Source organism: Amblyomma americanum, chromosome 4 (genome assembly GCF_052857255.1).
Source record: "Amblyomma americanum isolate KBUSLIRL-KWMA chromosome 4, ASM5285725v1, whole genome shotgun sequence".
Taxonomy (NCBI): Eukaryota; Metazoa; Arthropoda; class Arachnida; order Ixodida; family Ixodidae; genus Amblyomma; species Amblyomma americanum.
In genome coordinates, this window is record NC_135500.1 from 153925173 (window position 1) to 153942246 (window position 17074).

General features: G+C 44.8%; 1 protein-coding gene across 2 annotated transcripts in view; it reads right to left on the reverse strand.

The window, feature by feature from the left end:
- Positions 1 to 17074, reverse strand: part of LOC144128538 (vesicular glutamate transporter 3-like) — a 70850-nt gene that overhangs the window by 17856 nt on the left and 35920 nt on the right. For both annotated transcript variants that reach the window (XM_077661992.1, XM_077661991.1), the window contains exons 2-4: positions 3742 to 3977; positions 1545 to 1678; positions 958 to 1072 (exon numbers count right to left, since the gene is read on the reverse strand). In XM_077661992.1, the coding sequence (XP_077518118.1) occupies positions 958 to 1072; positions 1545 to 1678; positions 3742 to 3957 (465 nt within the window). In that variant the 5' untranslated portion in view covers positions 3958 to 3977. The remainder of the gene's footprint in view (positions 1 to 957; positions 1073 to 1544; positions 1679 to 3741; positions 3978 to 17074) is intronic.

Genomic DNA, 17074 nt, shown 5'->3' on the forward strand with positions numbered 1-17074 from the left:
GAGACAGATACCGCGCCATTTCCTTTCCCCCAAAACAAATTATTATTATTATTATTATTATTATTATTATTATTATTATTATTATTATTATTATTATTATTATTATTATTATTATTATTATTATTATTATTATTATTATTATTATTATTATTATTATTATTATTATTATTATTATTATTCAGTTTTTTAAGAATACGGTGGGGATTTGTTTCTCATTCACAGTTTGGCCGCTTCCGGACGGCTAAGGTAACCGCTACGATAGCAACGCCAAGTTTAGCCGGAGATTGTTGCCTAGTAAGGTATACAAAGAACCCTCGTTCACGGACTGTGTTTGTTTTCCTGCACGTAAACGGCGTCTGCAACTATGTGAACTCTAAGCAAGCCACTCCCTGTCAATTTTCGGAAAATACAATTATACAATTTTTCGTTTCCTTTCACTTGTTATTCACGTTGATACGTACCAAGCCATCTCTAACAGACATTCAGCTTACAGGTACCGCGGTTTCGAAGAGTCTTGTGTCTACTTTTGTTGGCGGCCACCCACAAAGTTGGTAAATGCTATTGTATGTTATGGTGCGGGTAAATAATGCACAGATGAAGATAAATTTGTACACGTATGAATGTGTTTCTTGGTCAGGAGGATCAAAACCGGAGTTCAGAATTATAGAACTGCGCTTCTCAGCTGTAAGCATGTGCTCTTTTACTGCAGTCTGAACTTACTCATAGTCTAGCGGTATGCGGCATGATGCGAACGTATCTTTTAACAGCCGCATTTACTACATGTGATGCATCCGCGCACATCTTTTTTAAAGATATTTCTAATATGAGCTGAATGAAGACTCTTTCTCTCTCTCTCTCTTTATAATGTATGCTCTCTTTGTATTCTCATAAAACGAGGAACAGGGAGAACAGGAAACATTGCTTAGGCATTGTCCTGCGGTGTGTGCCTGTACGTACGTCTGAGACCCCTTGCAGAAAAAGCAGGGACACCAGGAAGATCTGGTGGACTTGCATCACTCCTGCGACCACCAGGTGTAGCGAGGAGTCCAACAGTATGGCCGCCGCGAAAACGCTGCGAGGTGTGGAACATGAAAAGTATGTTGATTACCAAAAGAAAAACAGTTAAACAAAGGAGAACATTGCTCACACATTTCCGAGAAAATTTCTTCGCTGCGAAAATCCGTCAAGGCGTTCTTTTCATTGCTGACATGCAACTTTCTTCAAAAACTTTGATATGTTGGCGAACAGGACAAGGATTTTAAAAACGGAGCGGTAGTGAAGGGAGAAACTTCCGCTCTCAGTATATCAAGACGGGCCCCGTCGAAACAAGGAAAACTGAAAGCAGACTTTTCTTGCCTTCTTCAAAAGAGTGTGAGTAATAGACACGGCACAACACTGTATGTCCTTTAGCGATCAAGCAGAATGACAGGATGCAACTACCATTTGCTTTGGCGTGCCTATAGTACTACATCTATACTTAAACGGGAAGCATTCGTTCTCGCGAGTCACCGGTCACGAGGACAGGCGTGGTGCACCATGTGTACCTGTTGGCGTGGTACTTGTACGAGAGCGCCGACCCAATCACGTGACCTATGAAGAGCCCCCACGTGAAGGACGACTGGAAGGAGCGGATGAAGTCCGTCGTCCAGTTCCCGCTGGACGTGTCGTTGTTAAACATCTGCACAGCAGCAGAGACGACGCGTTGCGGTCGGTTCTAAGTTCGAGATGAACGTTGGCTGAGCTAATGCTCAAACAGGTGTGCATTAGAACACGGTAAAGGACGTTTATTTTACAGCGCAAGCTGCTCGTACATGTAGCATATCACTAGGAGTTGGACGTTTCGGTTTTTACTTTTCGAAAATTTGGCAAACATTTTTCGAATTTTATTTCAGGGCACTGCTTTCGGTTTTTTTCGGCGAGTAATATACTCACTTTTTTTCGGTCACTTAATGCAGAATTCTGTGTGGTCAAATGTCGTTCAAAGCCTATCTCGGTCTTTTTGTCATTCTCAACAATTTATTTACCAGTAATTAACGTGCAGATGGTAATACATGGAGCTGTGCTTGTAGAAAAAATTGCTACCCTCAATAAAACAGTAACTCAAGTTAAATGAGGTAGCCATCAGACAAAAACGGAGGTTGACGTGTTATCCATGGGTTGTCACATGGTTTTCACGCTGCGTCGAAGGCGATGGCGGGTCATCACGTGGCGTGCATGTTTTTGGCAGTGATGCAACTGTCGCTTCATCATCGCGGTAGCCAAAACGTACTTTTTTCGTGATGCCTCTTCGCTGTTCCATGTTAATGTCATACATGCATCTGCTTAACCTAATTAACCGACTAATTGCTCTAAGCAGGAGACGAGAGTAAAGAAACAGTGCTTAACTAGAGGACGGCTAGATGATGTTTCCCGGTCCGCAGAGCGTGTATCGCGCAACTGCGCTGCTTATCCTACAACGCCATCGTCGCATCATGCCCCTGGCCTTCCCTACTTCGTTAATTTTCAGCTTTAACTGAGTGTAACTCGCATTCAGCATCCAGCTAGCTATTCCCTGCAAGCCAAAAATACTGACCTTTTTTCGGGTAAAACCAAACTTCGGAAGGTGAATTCGGTGTACTTTTATCGTTTTTTTTTTGTTTAAACCGAAAAGTCCAACCCGTACATATAACGGCGACTTGTTTCCTTCCGTATGTATTTTAGCTCTTTCTACTTTTTGAGAACCGCTCATGCAGCGTGCACTTTGCTATCGTTACGAAAGGTATTAATACCAAGTGCTTCACACGGCGAAAATCCTTTCGTCAATACATTTCATTATTACCCACGAGCATTAGGAAGCATGGATGCTCTATGTTGCGGTTGTGCCTATGAAGAAAAAGTTGTTCCGATCATTGGACTTTTACAACTCCACCAACCCTATCGTGTTCTACATGACATGGTGGAGCGAAAATTAAGAATTATTAAAGAATTTACTCGAAGCCTGCCGGCGTTCACACGCCAGCTACATATCGACGAACGAGCCAGAATTTCATCTCTTCCTGTCAATCTGTACCGACGAAATCTGCATATAAATTATTTAAATGAAAGTATAACCACATTTAACATACCAGAAAATACCTTCCCTCTTATTTTCTACGCTTCTCTACGCTGTTCGTGCAGCACTGCTGGGTTTAGAGGTTATCATTGTACTTGGTTGTAAAAGTAAATAATGGCGTACATATAGGACTGCGTGAATAAGACAGGACAGGTGACATAGGAAAGGAAATGACATCACGGGCGCAGGTGGTCTTTGCAGAGCTGGCTCTATATAGAAAGGGACTTTCATCAACATTGTCCCTACACTCTTCACTGCAGGGGTTAGTTTCCACGGAAGAAACTACGCGGCAGCTGCAGCCGCTGGTAACAAATGTTTAAAAAATATTTTTCACTCATTACTCTTTACTATTTAATTTCTTTCAAGGAACTCAATAAGAAGTGTACCAGCCACTAAAGGAGCATTACTGCGGGTATCCAAATATTGAATACACCCCCACCCCCCTGTCAACTTCCCTTTCTGCCATCTCTACTTAAATAGTGGCATAATACAAGAGTAGGGGAAGGCAACAGCAAACGTATTTCTCACCTCTAGTTCTATCTTTCCGTATACATCAGCTGCAGGCAGAGGGCACACAACCCTTTCTGGTTTTTCACCTTTCTCATTTTTTTTTTTGCTCATATATCGTCCCATCATGGGCGTCCGCATACCTTCCAGTGGGCCTCCCTCTGCATGCTGTAGGCGGCCTCGACGAACGACCTGCGGATGCCGGCGGCCAGCGAGAAGCCCACGAACACCATGGAAACGAGGATGCAGCGCTTGGGCCACGCCTGCAGTCCGGGAGTGCGGCCTATCCAGAGCCGCTCCGCGCCGCGCCGCAGCGGGGACAAGGGCCCGCCGTCGCCGCTCCCTTCGCAGCACGGCATCGCCTCGGCAGGTGTTCACCCTGAGCGGTTCGAACCGATTGATCAGCGTACGCAGCAACTGCAGATGTCTCCATTCCATGTCCAACATCCTTGGGCAAAAATTTTGAACATTGAAAAATTGTGAGGTACTTGTATAGAAGTATTGAATATGATGGTCCGTCGTCTGGTATGTAGCAAAATCTTTCTTTTCTAGTGTTTTCAACGCTCGCATCCAGCAGTTAAGGCTACTATAGAAAAATCAATGGGGAACGCTTTCGATGATAGCAAAAGCGTTAATAAGCAAAAAATGCATGCCTGCCGACGGGAGATCGGCAGATGTATTGATTGTTATGGCGCAGTCTTACAAAATTTGAAAAAAAAAAATGCGTTCGTATAAACTCGTCTCGTTCAAAAATGCTTTTTTTAACAAAATTTTTGGGTATGTATTGCCCTGTGGTGCTGTTTTGTAGCAGGCTGTGAGCGATCCTATCGGAACTTGACTTTAAAGACGAATAACACGGAATCCATTCAATGTTAGCGTTTAGAATCCGGTTTGTCATGGTAGGGCCAGTTTTCTATGTCCAGCTTAGGAAAGTTGTTCCTTACCCAGCCGAAAAAAAAAAGACTGAATTGTGCCCAAAAATACCAAGTAATATTTGGTCGTTTAGGCCTAACGGCAATTTTTTCTATTATTGTAGTGTTTTTCTGTAGTACTTTTCTGCACCGTCGCTGTGGCAAAGGGCAGCGCAGTGCTACATGAAAGTGTGTTGTTACTACAAAAATTTCAGTTTTTACTACAAGTTTGTGTCCAAAAGTACAACAAAAAATCTGTTGTGTTTTTCGTCTGTAGAAATGTTTTTATGCAGCTGCATTTCCCTGAATTTATATTTAAGTTCAGTTACCATTACTTTTAGGGCTATATCATGAACAATGAATAACCAGTAGCCCGGCCGAGAATTCAAGGGGTCAAGACACTGGTTTATTTATTTTGACATACTGCTGCCTTGCATGGATCTGTGGCAGGTTGATATAAGAAACAAGAATGCACAAACATAAAGAGAGCTATTTACGCTTCAACTGCTGTCCCCTGTGCTATGAACACAAAGGAAAATAAAGCAAGTCTATGTCCTCACGTAGTTTGTAAAATAAGATTAGATACTTTCGTTCATGTTGTAGGCTGGGCGCGCCTAGTAAGAACAGTGTCTTTAATTTTTAAGTTACTCTGATATAGGCACAAAAGTTTCAGTCACCTTGAGTTTTGTCTTATCCGCAAACACCCCCCCCCCCCCCCCAAAAAAAAACAGCCTAGAAAATTTAGAGAGTTACCTCCACGGCGTGCATTTCAGCGGCAACCACCGTCTAATTATTATAGATAACTACTCAAATTTAGTTTCGATTTATTGTCACTGGTAGATGTAATCTTGCAATATACAAAGTTGAACGTGTTCATAGCCGAAAGCGAGTTTCGGATCCATTCGCATAAATATGAAACGGTGGGGCGCCCAAGGTCTGCACAGAAGCTGCGCGACGAAGACATGCAGTTTGATTCTGCAGTCGTTAATAGTCATCGCGATATATAGTTTCTTCTCGTGGCGTACTTTGCCTGAGCATCAGCCTATGGCTGATACCCCGCTTTGCTCTTTCATATACCTCCTCACTATGCTTATGGTCGTATGGCCGGTTCGTTTCATGCAAACGTGTTCCTGAACAGTGCGGCGGGTGGTAAGCGGGGCCTCACGAACCTCTATCATTGCCGAGGGCTCCCCGAAGTAGTGCCTAAGCTCCGACTTCAATATAATAGCCTTATAAATTGCGCCAACATTTTTAATTTTCGCCTGTACAGCGGCCTGAACAAGCGCACTCCAAACGGTTCAGTTCACACAATTCATTAGACATGAACTTCAGAGCTCAGTTTTCGCTTGCCACATTGGTTCCAACTCTAAAACATTTCGCACATGACTTTTTTTTTTAAGCGAAAAGCTTCACTACGCTAGTCAACACCGCGCTTCGCGCGAGCCGGCGTATGTCGGAGCACGAGTGACGTCACGCACGGCGCAGTTTCTCTCTCTCTCGCTCTCTAGTCACAACTGCGCATCCGCCGCTAGTAGCACCAAGCCACAGGTGTTCCGCCGCTGTGCAGCGCCGCGCCTTTCCTCGAAAATCCAACTTTCAGTTTTCTCTTTCTTCTTTCCCTCACTCCTTTACCCCTTCCTTTACGGCGCGGTTCGAGTGTCAACCGAGATATGTGATACTGTTAACAGCTGTGCCATTTCCTTTCCTCAAAAATCAAACAAAACATGTGAGCCGACGGCGTTCATAGAGTTCATTGCCGTTGACAACTTTGCAAAGACCGTTAATTTTCACGAAAGGAAATGCGCACAACCGGCTCCGTTGGTCAGTGGAAACCTCAATGTCGCTTTCGCTTTGTATATCCTGGTTTAGCTGAGCTAATAATAATAATAATAATAATAATAATAATAATAATAATAATAATAATAATAATAATAATAATAATAATAATAATAATAATAATAATATAATAATTGGCTTTGGGGGAAAGGAAATGGCGCATTATCTGGCTAATAGACATTAATTTTTTATTAGTTCCAGGCGCCGATATCCTGGACAGTCATGATAGCAGAAGGGACGACACTCAACGACGAACGCCAAGTAGGACTTTCTAATACGTGCTCGAAAGTGTATGGCGGACGTACAGTCCCACAACAGATCAATGAGCATACCTTTACGCCATGTGTTTAATGCATGATTGTTAATGACAGCAACTGGCCAGCGATAACTGCGTACGTTTTCGCGCTCTTAGACTGCGTAGCCGGCGACAAAGATTTTTCTCGGGCTTCACGCTGCGACGACATCGGCCCCAACGTTCACGTAAACCTGTCACCGAACTCAACAGGCTTATCCAAAATAAAAAGGCAGAGCGCACATCCGTTATTCCAGTCTTCGTACGTGTACGCGCCAGTACGCGCTTTTTTTTCCTCCGTCGTCCGTCTCACTTCAGGCGGATTCTGATAAGCGCCGCTTTCCATACCAATCAACGCGGCCCCTCAAAGCCCGTCGCGCTGGGGTGCTTTATCAGCAGACCGCCAGCGCACAAAGTCAGCTACCACAAAGGCGACTGAATGCGTAATAGGAGGTTGCCTGCTATTAACGCACCAGCATTTGCGCCCCCACGAACTCCCACTCGCCGCGCAAAGATAGGCTTGCAGTGCATAAAATTTTTCACGGAACGGTGCCCAGATTTGAGGCCGAAGGAAAATATAAACTTATAAGCAAGACCATACTCCGCAAAGTTGATTGGCTTGCCCACTCTAAAAAAAAATTAGGTGGAAAAACTTTGCTGAATCGATTCAGCAAGCTAGACAGAAAGCCAATCGGACGCAAGGTCAACTCAACAGAAATATATTGCAATGTAAATACCTATTTTATGTGGAAGAACATTTATTAACGTTTACGATTGCTACCGTGACATTTGGTCACTCACTCGGAAGGCTAGCGACAGCCGTAAGCGCACAACGTTGCAAGATGTAGCTTTCCTACCTCCCTCGCCGATTTTGTTCACGTATACGAACCACATAGTCGAAAGGTAAGGGGAAAACTGACACCCACTGACGGAATAAAATGTTGCCATTCGCGAGTCACCTTTAATGCAGCACAGGCACCGCTGCCCGGAGCCAGCGATAGGAGGAGGAGGAGGAGCATAATCTAGAGAGAGGGAAACCCGTGTCTGCTGCGCAGATCGAATGTGTTCTTTACGTAACGTCCGCCAATGCGCGCGTGCATGTACGCAGGATAGCAGCACTCCAAGGCGCTGCAGCACACTCCCACTGCGAGACCGGCACCGCTTACGAAAGCGCGTTCTCTTTCCCTCCTTTTCTTTCTATCTCTTTTCATAGTTAGTGGAAGGCGAGCGCTTCGTTTCGCGCAGAAACGTGACCCGTTCCAGCGCAACGCGCTTATAAATTTATCTGCGTACGCGCAGCGGTGAAGATCAGAGGTTGTCTTATCGAATAACGTGCGCGCCATTCCCGCTGCTGATCTTTAGGAGGGGAAGAAAAAAAGGTAGGGAGCTCTTCCAGCCGGTTGCGAAGGCGTCTTCTGCAGCGCCGTGTCACGTAGCGCCCCCTACAGGCGGATGGGGAGCGACGGACGGTCAGACCGTAAGCGCGAGCTTGATGAGGTGTTACAAAACCACGCTACGCGAACCTCGCGGTGACTTTATCGCCGAGAGGATGTATACAGGCCGGCCTTACCGAATGAGGTGCGCGCGCCGAATTTCGTCGTATATAAAGAAAAGCTAATTCGGTCGGCGTACATAATGAACGAGGCACTACCGTGATCGCGCCCGTAAATAGGTCCGGAAAAGAAGGGATCGAACCGGAATACACGTGACTCTGTGCGGTATGAGTGCGTCGTATTGATTAGTGAAGAGTACGGCTCAAATACGTTGATGGAATTTTCTTCTTGGGAATCTAGAGCAGCTGCCAACCTATAAACTACAAGAATACTTTATCTATTCCATCTGAAAAGCACCTACCCGTCTCAATGTATTACCATAATGACGTTACTGCGATATATGTCTTGTAAACGTGTGTAATGAGATGTTCTGATATTTCTCTGAGTAACGGTAGTAGTTTGCCCCATTCAGCAAAAAAAAAAATGGTTCCAGTGCTGTAAAAACAGCTGCTATCTTTGTCCATAAGGTTCTGAAACAGAATAGGCAAGAAAAAAAAAGCTCAGGTGCGCAATCTATTAGTTCACATCGCGGGTGAAGTGGCCCTTTATGCTGTCAATACACCTCTGTAGCATTTGCAGGAGCTCCTTAATACTTCACTGAGTTATTGGTAAGTCGTTCGGCCGTTAGACCGGTTTATCAACTGGCTTTATTGATTTTTTATTGCAAAGAAAAGCTCGGATCAGTACGCAGGCTGCAGTGGAAGTCTCCAGAATAATTTTAATCATATGGGTTCCTTAAAATGCACCGCGTCTGCAGTATACAAAGGCGATTTAGCATTTTGCTTGTGTTTAAGTTTCACCTCCTGGACTGGGGTCGAACGCGTGGAATCGTGTTCAGCACCCACACACCGCAAACCAACCAACTATAGTAAATTAAGTCATTCTCATGCGAAATCTTTTTACTCGCATGCCAATTGAAAGGCCTTGTCATGTATATCGCATATAGTCATGGTGTCTGGTTTGGAAGCTTTGTTGAATTTGGTACCACAGCCACCTCAAAAACACTTTTCTCGGTGGTTCCGCCGCTTTTTTTGCCTGAAGCCGCCGCGGTGGCTGAGTGGTTACGGCGCTCGGCTGCTGGCTCGAAAGACGCGAATTTCGATGGAGGCGAAATTCTTGAGGCCCGTGTGCTGTGCGATGTCAGTGCACGTTAAAGGTCCCCAGGTGGTCGAAATTTCCGTAGACCTTCACTACGGCGTCCCTCATTGCCCGAGTCGCTGTGGGACGTTAAACCCCCATAAACTAAACCTTTTTTGCCTGAGGCCTAGTCCCTGCAATGAACTGGGGAGAATACACATTCATTCATATCCAACGTAAGACATTGGATTCACAGGCCTCTTGGTTGGCCCTAACTTTGACCATGTTCTATGCGGCACCTGTAATCTCAGGCATCCCGCACCGTGGTCCACAGTGGCGCATGTGTACACTCCTCAGGTTAGGCGGCGTGCTCGTGTAGTCGACAGTTCGACGGAAATCAGTCTGATGAGGCATGGTGAACCGATAGTCACTGACCATGCATAGTCAAAAAAAGGAAAGACGTTTCGCAACCCGCCTGTCCTTTTCTGAGCTATGATCAGTGACTGCTTCTTCATTTAATCGGATGCATAACCGCTCCTGCCCTGTTCATATTGAATAATAATAATAATAATAATAATAATAATAATAATAATAATAATAATAATAATAATAATAATAATAATAATAATAATAATAATAATAATTGGTTTTTTGGGGGAAAGGAAATGGCGCAGTATCTGTCTCATATATCGTTGGACACCTGAACCGCGCCGTAAGGGAAGGGATAAAGGAGGGAGTGAAAGATAAAGAGAAATAGGTGCCGTAGTGGAGGGCTCCGGCATATTTTCGACCACCTGGGGATCTTTAACGTGCACTGACATCGCACAGCACACGGGCGCCTTAGCGTTTTTCCTCCATAAAAACGCAGCCGAAACCCGAACGGGTCTCAACGCGTCTTTCCTTTTTTTCGACTATGATCAACAACTGCTTCTTCATTTCATATACGTGGCATGTTGTGTTAATATATGTGAACGCCAACAAAAACCAAAGCGGAGCGGATAGCCCGCTCACTAAGCTCAAATTTTGTAGCACTGTGACACGAGTACCATGAGTTTATTTCCCTCTGATGGTGCACTTATTTCTAATTCGTCTTTCATCAAGCGCTTCGACAACGGAAAGACATGGAACACTGTTCAACCACTGGAAATAATTATCCTGCGCGTTCGTTGGCAGTAGCAGAGCTGATCACCTGCACAGGCACCTTCTTCTCTTTTTCTTTTTTTTAAGGCAACCAGTATAGGACCAGTAGAGGTGTACGTACGTAGTTATGCTTTTCTGCTCGGCTTAACGCGAACGTCTACGCTGATCAAGAAACCAACGGCAGTTCCTTATTCGCCCGTGCCTATACGGCCCAGGCACGTCGCCCCACTGGCATCATTTTTCTTCGACCTGTGACGCAACCGGGGCCTGCCAAAATCGAACCGCCCCCGGGACACCACTGCCCACTTAGCTCTGCTCCCTCCTTCAGCTGCTCACACGCTAGTCAATATTATTCGCACCATCACTCACGCTTTCCTCCCAACCGTCCCTGCCTTAACCGGCGAAGAGTTCAGAGCCCCAGTCGCACTGTTGACGACGAAACCAGACACGCCGTTGGAGGGAGCGGGAGGAGGGATCCGCTATGTGTCGCTGCCGGTTATTGCTTGTTCGCCAACGCTCGTCACCACGCATTACCCGAGAGAGGGCGCATGCAGGCTTGCCGAAAGGCGGTAGGTGTTTAGCGTCTGTTTGGTGTGCTGCTTGCCGGTAACTGGGACCCGGAAGGGCTCCGTGCTCCATACATCGCGCGCCTCTAATCGTGATGTTGGGAACCTGATAGCAAGGCTCGTTAACTTAATTCGTCAACTTAAATTGTTTGTGTATTCTTTGCTTTCAGTTATTTGGCCAGCTTTGACTCTTTCTTTACATCTGACTCTGTCGCGCCGTATGCCGACCTATTTCCTTTTCTTGATCACTGTCATTCTGTTCCTTTTCTGTTTTTTGTTTGTTTGTATGCACGTATATCCGTTCACAAAATGAATATAGAGCGCAGTTGTGTTATGTGTACATTGTGGCTGTGTAAGGTGTATTACGCAAAAGTGTAATATGTGTGCACTTAAGTAAATTCCGTACTTTTGCCTTTTATGTCTATTTACTTCTGTTATCTCTGCTGTCGAAACTGTCTACTGTAGGGGGCTGGGACCTTTCGTCAGTCCCAGTCTCCACTCGCTATGACGAGGGATAAAGTTCATTCATTCATATTCTTTGTGAATACGTTATTTCTGTCATTGCTGTTTCAGTTGTTGTTTTTGCCACTGAGTTGCTTGGCCACTGTTGCGTGATGCCACTATGGGAGAGCGCGGCATTGTCGAGTTGTCCTTGAGAGAGCTTTTTCCTCGCGATTGCAGTGTCATGCACTGTAAACACGGATATGCCTAAATGAGAGTAAAAGGAGGGTAAGCTGTCTTCTAGCACACTCCCTTTCATAAAAGGGTGCGTTAGAGGACAGCTTACTCCCCTCTTGACTCTTTTCTGTTTAGAGTGTGTGATAAGATGCAAATAAACTTCAACTCAATTCAGCTACATACTAACACGCAAATGGTGGCAGGTATGACTGACACGAACGAGGTTAGGAACTTCTGAATGGTCTCTGACCTATCTGCTAGCAAAAGGAACAGGTGAAACCTTTATGACAATCTTGACTCGGCAGGCAGTCGCGAAAAAGCACTGCATGCGACGAAGCTGTCATTGAGTACTACACATACACCAACAAAGGGCGATTACAATTCACCTACTAAAGCATGAATCGGTGCTCATGGTTATCGTAATTAATAAACGGAAATACCACACGTACAAAAAATTAGGAGCGCAGGTGAATAGGTGAGCCCTAATGGGGAGAGACGCCGTGCCGGTCAGCTTGAATTGCAGAAATCCATGAAGAACCGAAAACAAAAGCAATGAACATAACGTCACGTGAAAAAAAGCGAAGTCGCACGAATGACGGCCAAGAACATAAAAGAGCACATGCGCACATAGAAGTACTGCGCGAATAAAAGAGGTGCATTGTGCAATGCCAGCGAGTCACTCGAGAGTCGCGCTCTACACGGCACTTCAAAAAGCCATGAAGAATCGGAGCGGAAACTAGGCTCGCAGTCGTAGCTCTACCCTTCAGAGTTCGAGATTTCCCGGGCTTGGAAAACCGTGTGCTCTACAGGGCGGCGCGATTCACCAGTGCCCCGTTGCCTTGACGTTGCGGCACATCACGTACACTCAGTCTGCTGCAACTCTTTTTCTAAATCTTTTTGTCTAAAAAGTCCAACCTCCCCGACAGTTTCAAGAATGACTCGATCTTCGCGGGGCGGCTTCACTGAGTTGAAAGGTTGAGTTTCGAAATCCGCAACCTTGGCATGCTCCCTGTTTTCAACGCTTCACTGCTCCTCGAAACTGTTTCTGACTGAAGCAATCAAAACCAGGTCGCCGTTTATACGGCTTATCTCGGTCGAAACACAGTGTAAGCCGGTTTATATCACTCACTGTACTGTGTGAGCTAACGTTTAAAAAGCAATAAATAACGATTAAAAATTTAGCACAAGGATTAGAGAATTGGTTCTCATCGAAGTCCTCGACAGCGACTCTACTTTAAACTTTCGCTGTTACTCGACGTCGATGAGAAGCCAGTCGGTCGAACAGGTCGTCTCTCCGACATCTGGCCACGGCGATCGCAGCTCGATAGAGGCAAAGTAAAAAATGATCTGTCTACTGAGACACATACACGCGCAATGAGGAACCGCTGGAATGCTGCGAATTGAACTGCGCGCAGGGACGAAGGGAAACTCTCCACTTCAGCTCGTCATGCACAATACGTTGTGGCGATCTATTTTTCGAACTTGAGAATGCTGGTAAAATATTTCAGTCGCTAATGATTGGATTCCCGTAATGTATCGCCACACTTGACTAAACCTATGACAGCGCTGCCGCTTTGCCTTCGCGGAAGACAAACGTCACATATTGCTGCCTGTTTTGCGAAACATGAGAACAGAGTATGTCCATTACTGCTTCAATGAATGAAAGACAACCGAAACAGCGCGTTATAGTCACGAATCACACCAAGCACCGCGTCTCTACCATCGAACACACCAGCTATTTTTTAAGTAACAGGCAAATCTCGGAGACAAACAAACAAAACTTCAGCGTCGTTTCAAGGCGCTTCTAAACCAAGTACAATTAATAACTTGTCTTCATTTTGCAAAAATCTCTGTGCGACCCTTAACACGTTTCAAGTTTCTTATTATGATGCTGGCGTCCTCTAAGTGAGCGATCGAGTGAGTGAGTGAGTGAGTGAGTGAGTGAGTGAGTGAGTGAGTGAGTGAGTGAGTGAGTGAGTGAGTGAGTGAGTGAGTGAGTGAGTGAGTGAGTGAGTGAGTGAGTGAGTGAGTGAGTGAGCGAGCGAGCGATTGAGTGAGTGAGTGAGCGATCGAGTGAGTGAGTGAGTGAGTGAGTGAGTGAGTGAGTGAGTGAGTGAGTGAGTGAGTGAGCGAGCGAGCGATTGAGTGAGTGAGTGAGTGAGTGAGTGAGTGAGTGAGTGAGTGAGTGAGTGAGTGAGTGAGAGAGTGAGTGAGCGAGCGAGCGAGCGAGCGAGCGAGTGAGTGAGTGAGTGAGTGAGTGAGTGAGTGAGTGAGTGAGTGAGTGAGCGAGCGAGCGACAAACCGACCAACCGACCAACCGACCGACTGACCGACCCAGCGAGCGACACTTGCAAATAGAACTCGAAAACTCTAAATTAAGGCGAGCATTTTCAATTCGTTTCACTTTGACGGGACTACAGCAGTAGTTGTAACAAACCAGACGCGCGAATTAAGCGAGTTCGAAACATCTAAGCATTACTGCATGATGTCCTGAGTGTACAACCAGCACTGAGCAAAAAAATAAACGAATGCACCAGCGGCGAACGTTAAAACTTCAGCAAAAACAGAAAATATTCTTTGCAGAGAAGCGAGCAATGTAAAATCCAGAGAGGTAAAGCCTGAGCTTCCCTCTCTCCAGCTCTGTTTCTCCCGGTCACACGAGGGGTGCGGTCGTTTCCACCATTTCGAACCCTACGTAGCCATTTCTGTTTTTGTTTTATTTTATCATTGTCAGTCAGCCGACCATTGAACTAAGACACGCGTCACTCGCGAAGTTGCAAGCGCCATTCAAGCGCACGCGGCTGTTGTTGCGTAAGTGCCGGCAAGTTGGCAGCTGACTCGCAATACGGTCCTTTCACGTCTCCGCTGTGTCGCACTTTCAGGGCAAAAGTCTAAGGCGTCCAGCGCTGTTTCATTCCTAGAAAACAGCGGGTGGCTGGTTGCCGCGAGCGCGTGGAAGACAAAGTTCGGAGCACTTGCTCTGAAAGCAGAGACCACGTGTGTCCGATCTTTTCATCTTTATTTTCTTACTTCGTTTATAGTGTTTTTTTTGTGCTCATCGGCTCACGCGCGCGAAGCGGAAAACAAAGGAAAGTATGTTTCCCTGTACCTTCTCTCCCTCACCTTTTGAACCATAGCGACGACAGCACTTCATGACCGGTGCCCTCCCTTGCAAGCTGAATGGGTGTTCGGGCCGCATGAAGGGTTATCCTGACACGCGTCTGACGTTTACGAAATGTCTAAATACTTGAGTTGCTGTTGGCGCATGTTAGCTTATCAAACGTCTGCCGTACGTAAGTGGAATTCAGTGTTTTCAGGTTGATGCCACTGCATGCGGCACGTGTCCTTTATTCGTCTACTTCGCTGTCAAGGGGGAAAAGAGAACGCAAAAGCAAGCGATTGATATACACGGTGTCTCATCCAGGAATTTATAGACCTTTTAAAATTAGTCTTTTTTATTTAGAAGAGCATTTTTTCGGCGGTTGTCCTCGGTGCTGTAGCCCCACGTAACTAGTCGAAAGAGTCAGAACCTGTTGGGCCACAGCGCTGAGGGTAATAGTATTTTCGAAATTCTAAAAACATATTAATATTACTTAAGGTGTGCTACACACCTCGTGGTAATTCAAATCAAATCAAATCAAATCTTTATTTTCCATCAGGTGCTACAGATGGAGGGGCTACAGAAAAAAAGCTGCCACTTGGCAGCTTGACGAGTCCGCAGACCCATATATAAGGCAGCGTCTAGACAGCACCAGAGCATAAACAAGCGATAAACAAATCAAGGCACTTGATCAAAGCAAAATAAAACAAAAAGTCCTGAGCCAGATCAATCAAACACCGTCAGCACAAAACAATGAACAAGCGATAAGCATATCAAGACACTTGATATATGCAGAAGAAAAGAAAAATTCCTGAGCTAGATAAAACAAACACCAGAATATATGAAATCACGTTAGTCAATGAGCAAACAGGTCTCTAAGTGTAACAGTGGAACAGCTAAATAAATCAAAATTCAGTGAGTGATAATAGTTTAAAAGAGATGGCAGAGAAAAACACAAACGCTCCATACCAGAATTCAAACGCGGTACAGCAACCTTCCAGTTTTCTCCACGTCTAGTATTATGACATTTCTAATTTCTTTCTAAATGTGCCAAGGCATCGAGGCTATGAATATTTTTTTCACTTCATATTTAAACCTAGCACTAAAATGGTAGCGGTACAGCTTGTGAGCTGTAATAACATGTGCCCTGTGAAAGAATTATGCAGTGGTTGCATTATAACCAGCATTGTACACGTGGCGTAGATACCGTTTTTGCATATGGAATATTTTTTGTGTGTTAGAGAAACTAGTTGTGCCCCAGACAAGTTGGCAATAGTTGACGTGTTGATAGAGAAGAGAATTATAGACCAATATTTTTTGTTTTAATAGAAAGCATGTATCGGAGACGACCGACTACACCGGTTATTCGAGCAAGTTTGCCTAATACAAAATTCACATGCGATTCCCAGGACAGATTGTCAGTGAATATAACGCCTAGACATTTAAACTGGTCAACAATGTCAACAGGATGAGAGTTTAAAACAATATCGGCATGAGGAGGAAAAGGTTTATTTTTCGGCCGGAAGACAACTGCTTTTGTTTTATTTTCGTTAATCTTTATGTAACAGGATAAGGACCATTGCTGCAGTTTGACTATGGTATCATTGCAATCAGTGATAAGTTTATCGATGTTATTACCAGAAAAAAATATGCTGGTATCATCTGCGTATATAATAAATTTGGCGTTCTGATTAATGTTAACAATGTCATTTGTATACAGGTTAAATAGCAAGGGGCCCAATATGCTGCCTTGTGGAACACCACAAGGCAGTGGCAGCACTCGTGATCGCGAGTTGCTTATTTTGACTACTTGACATCGATGAGATAAATATGATTGCTATAACTCTAATCCACATCCTCGTATACCGTAAAAGTCCAGCTTCTGCTGCAGAACATCATGATTCACCAGGTCGAATGCCTTGAAAGAATTGACAAATAGGCTGAGTATTATTGCCTTGCGTTCAAACTGTGTTAAAATATACTCTTTCTGGTGAAGCAGAGCTAATTCTATAGACATAGCCTTCCTAAACCCAAACTGGTGTTTCGTTATTATTTCACATTGATGAACAAAATTTACAAGCCTACAGCGTATTATTTTTTCAAGTGGCTTAGAAAATATAGGTAAGATAGTCACCGGACGGTAATTGCCCGATTCATTTCGGCTTCCCTTTTTAAGGAGCCTAACAGTAATATTAAATGTTAACTATTCAATACTAGTTCAGCATCCTGCTAGTTAACATGTCTTAGCTGTATTATGATGTACTACACCGCTGACAGTGCTGTGCCGCAAAAATCGCTCTTCTAACTCAAAAAGCCTATTTTT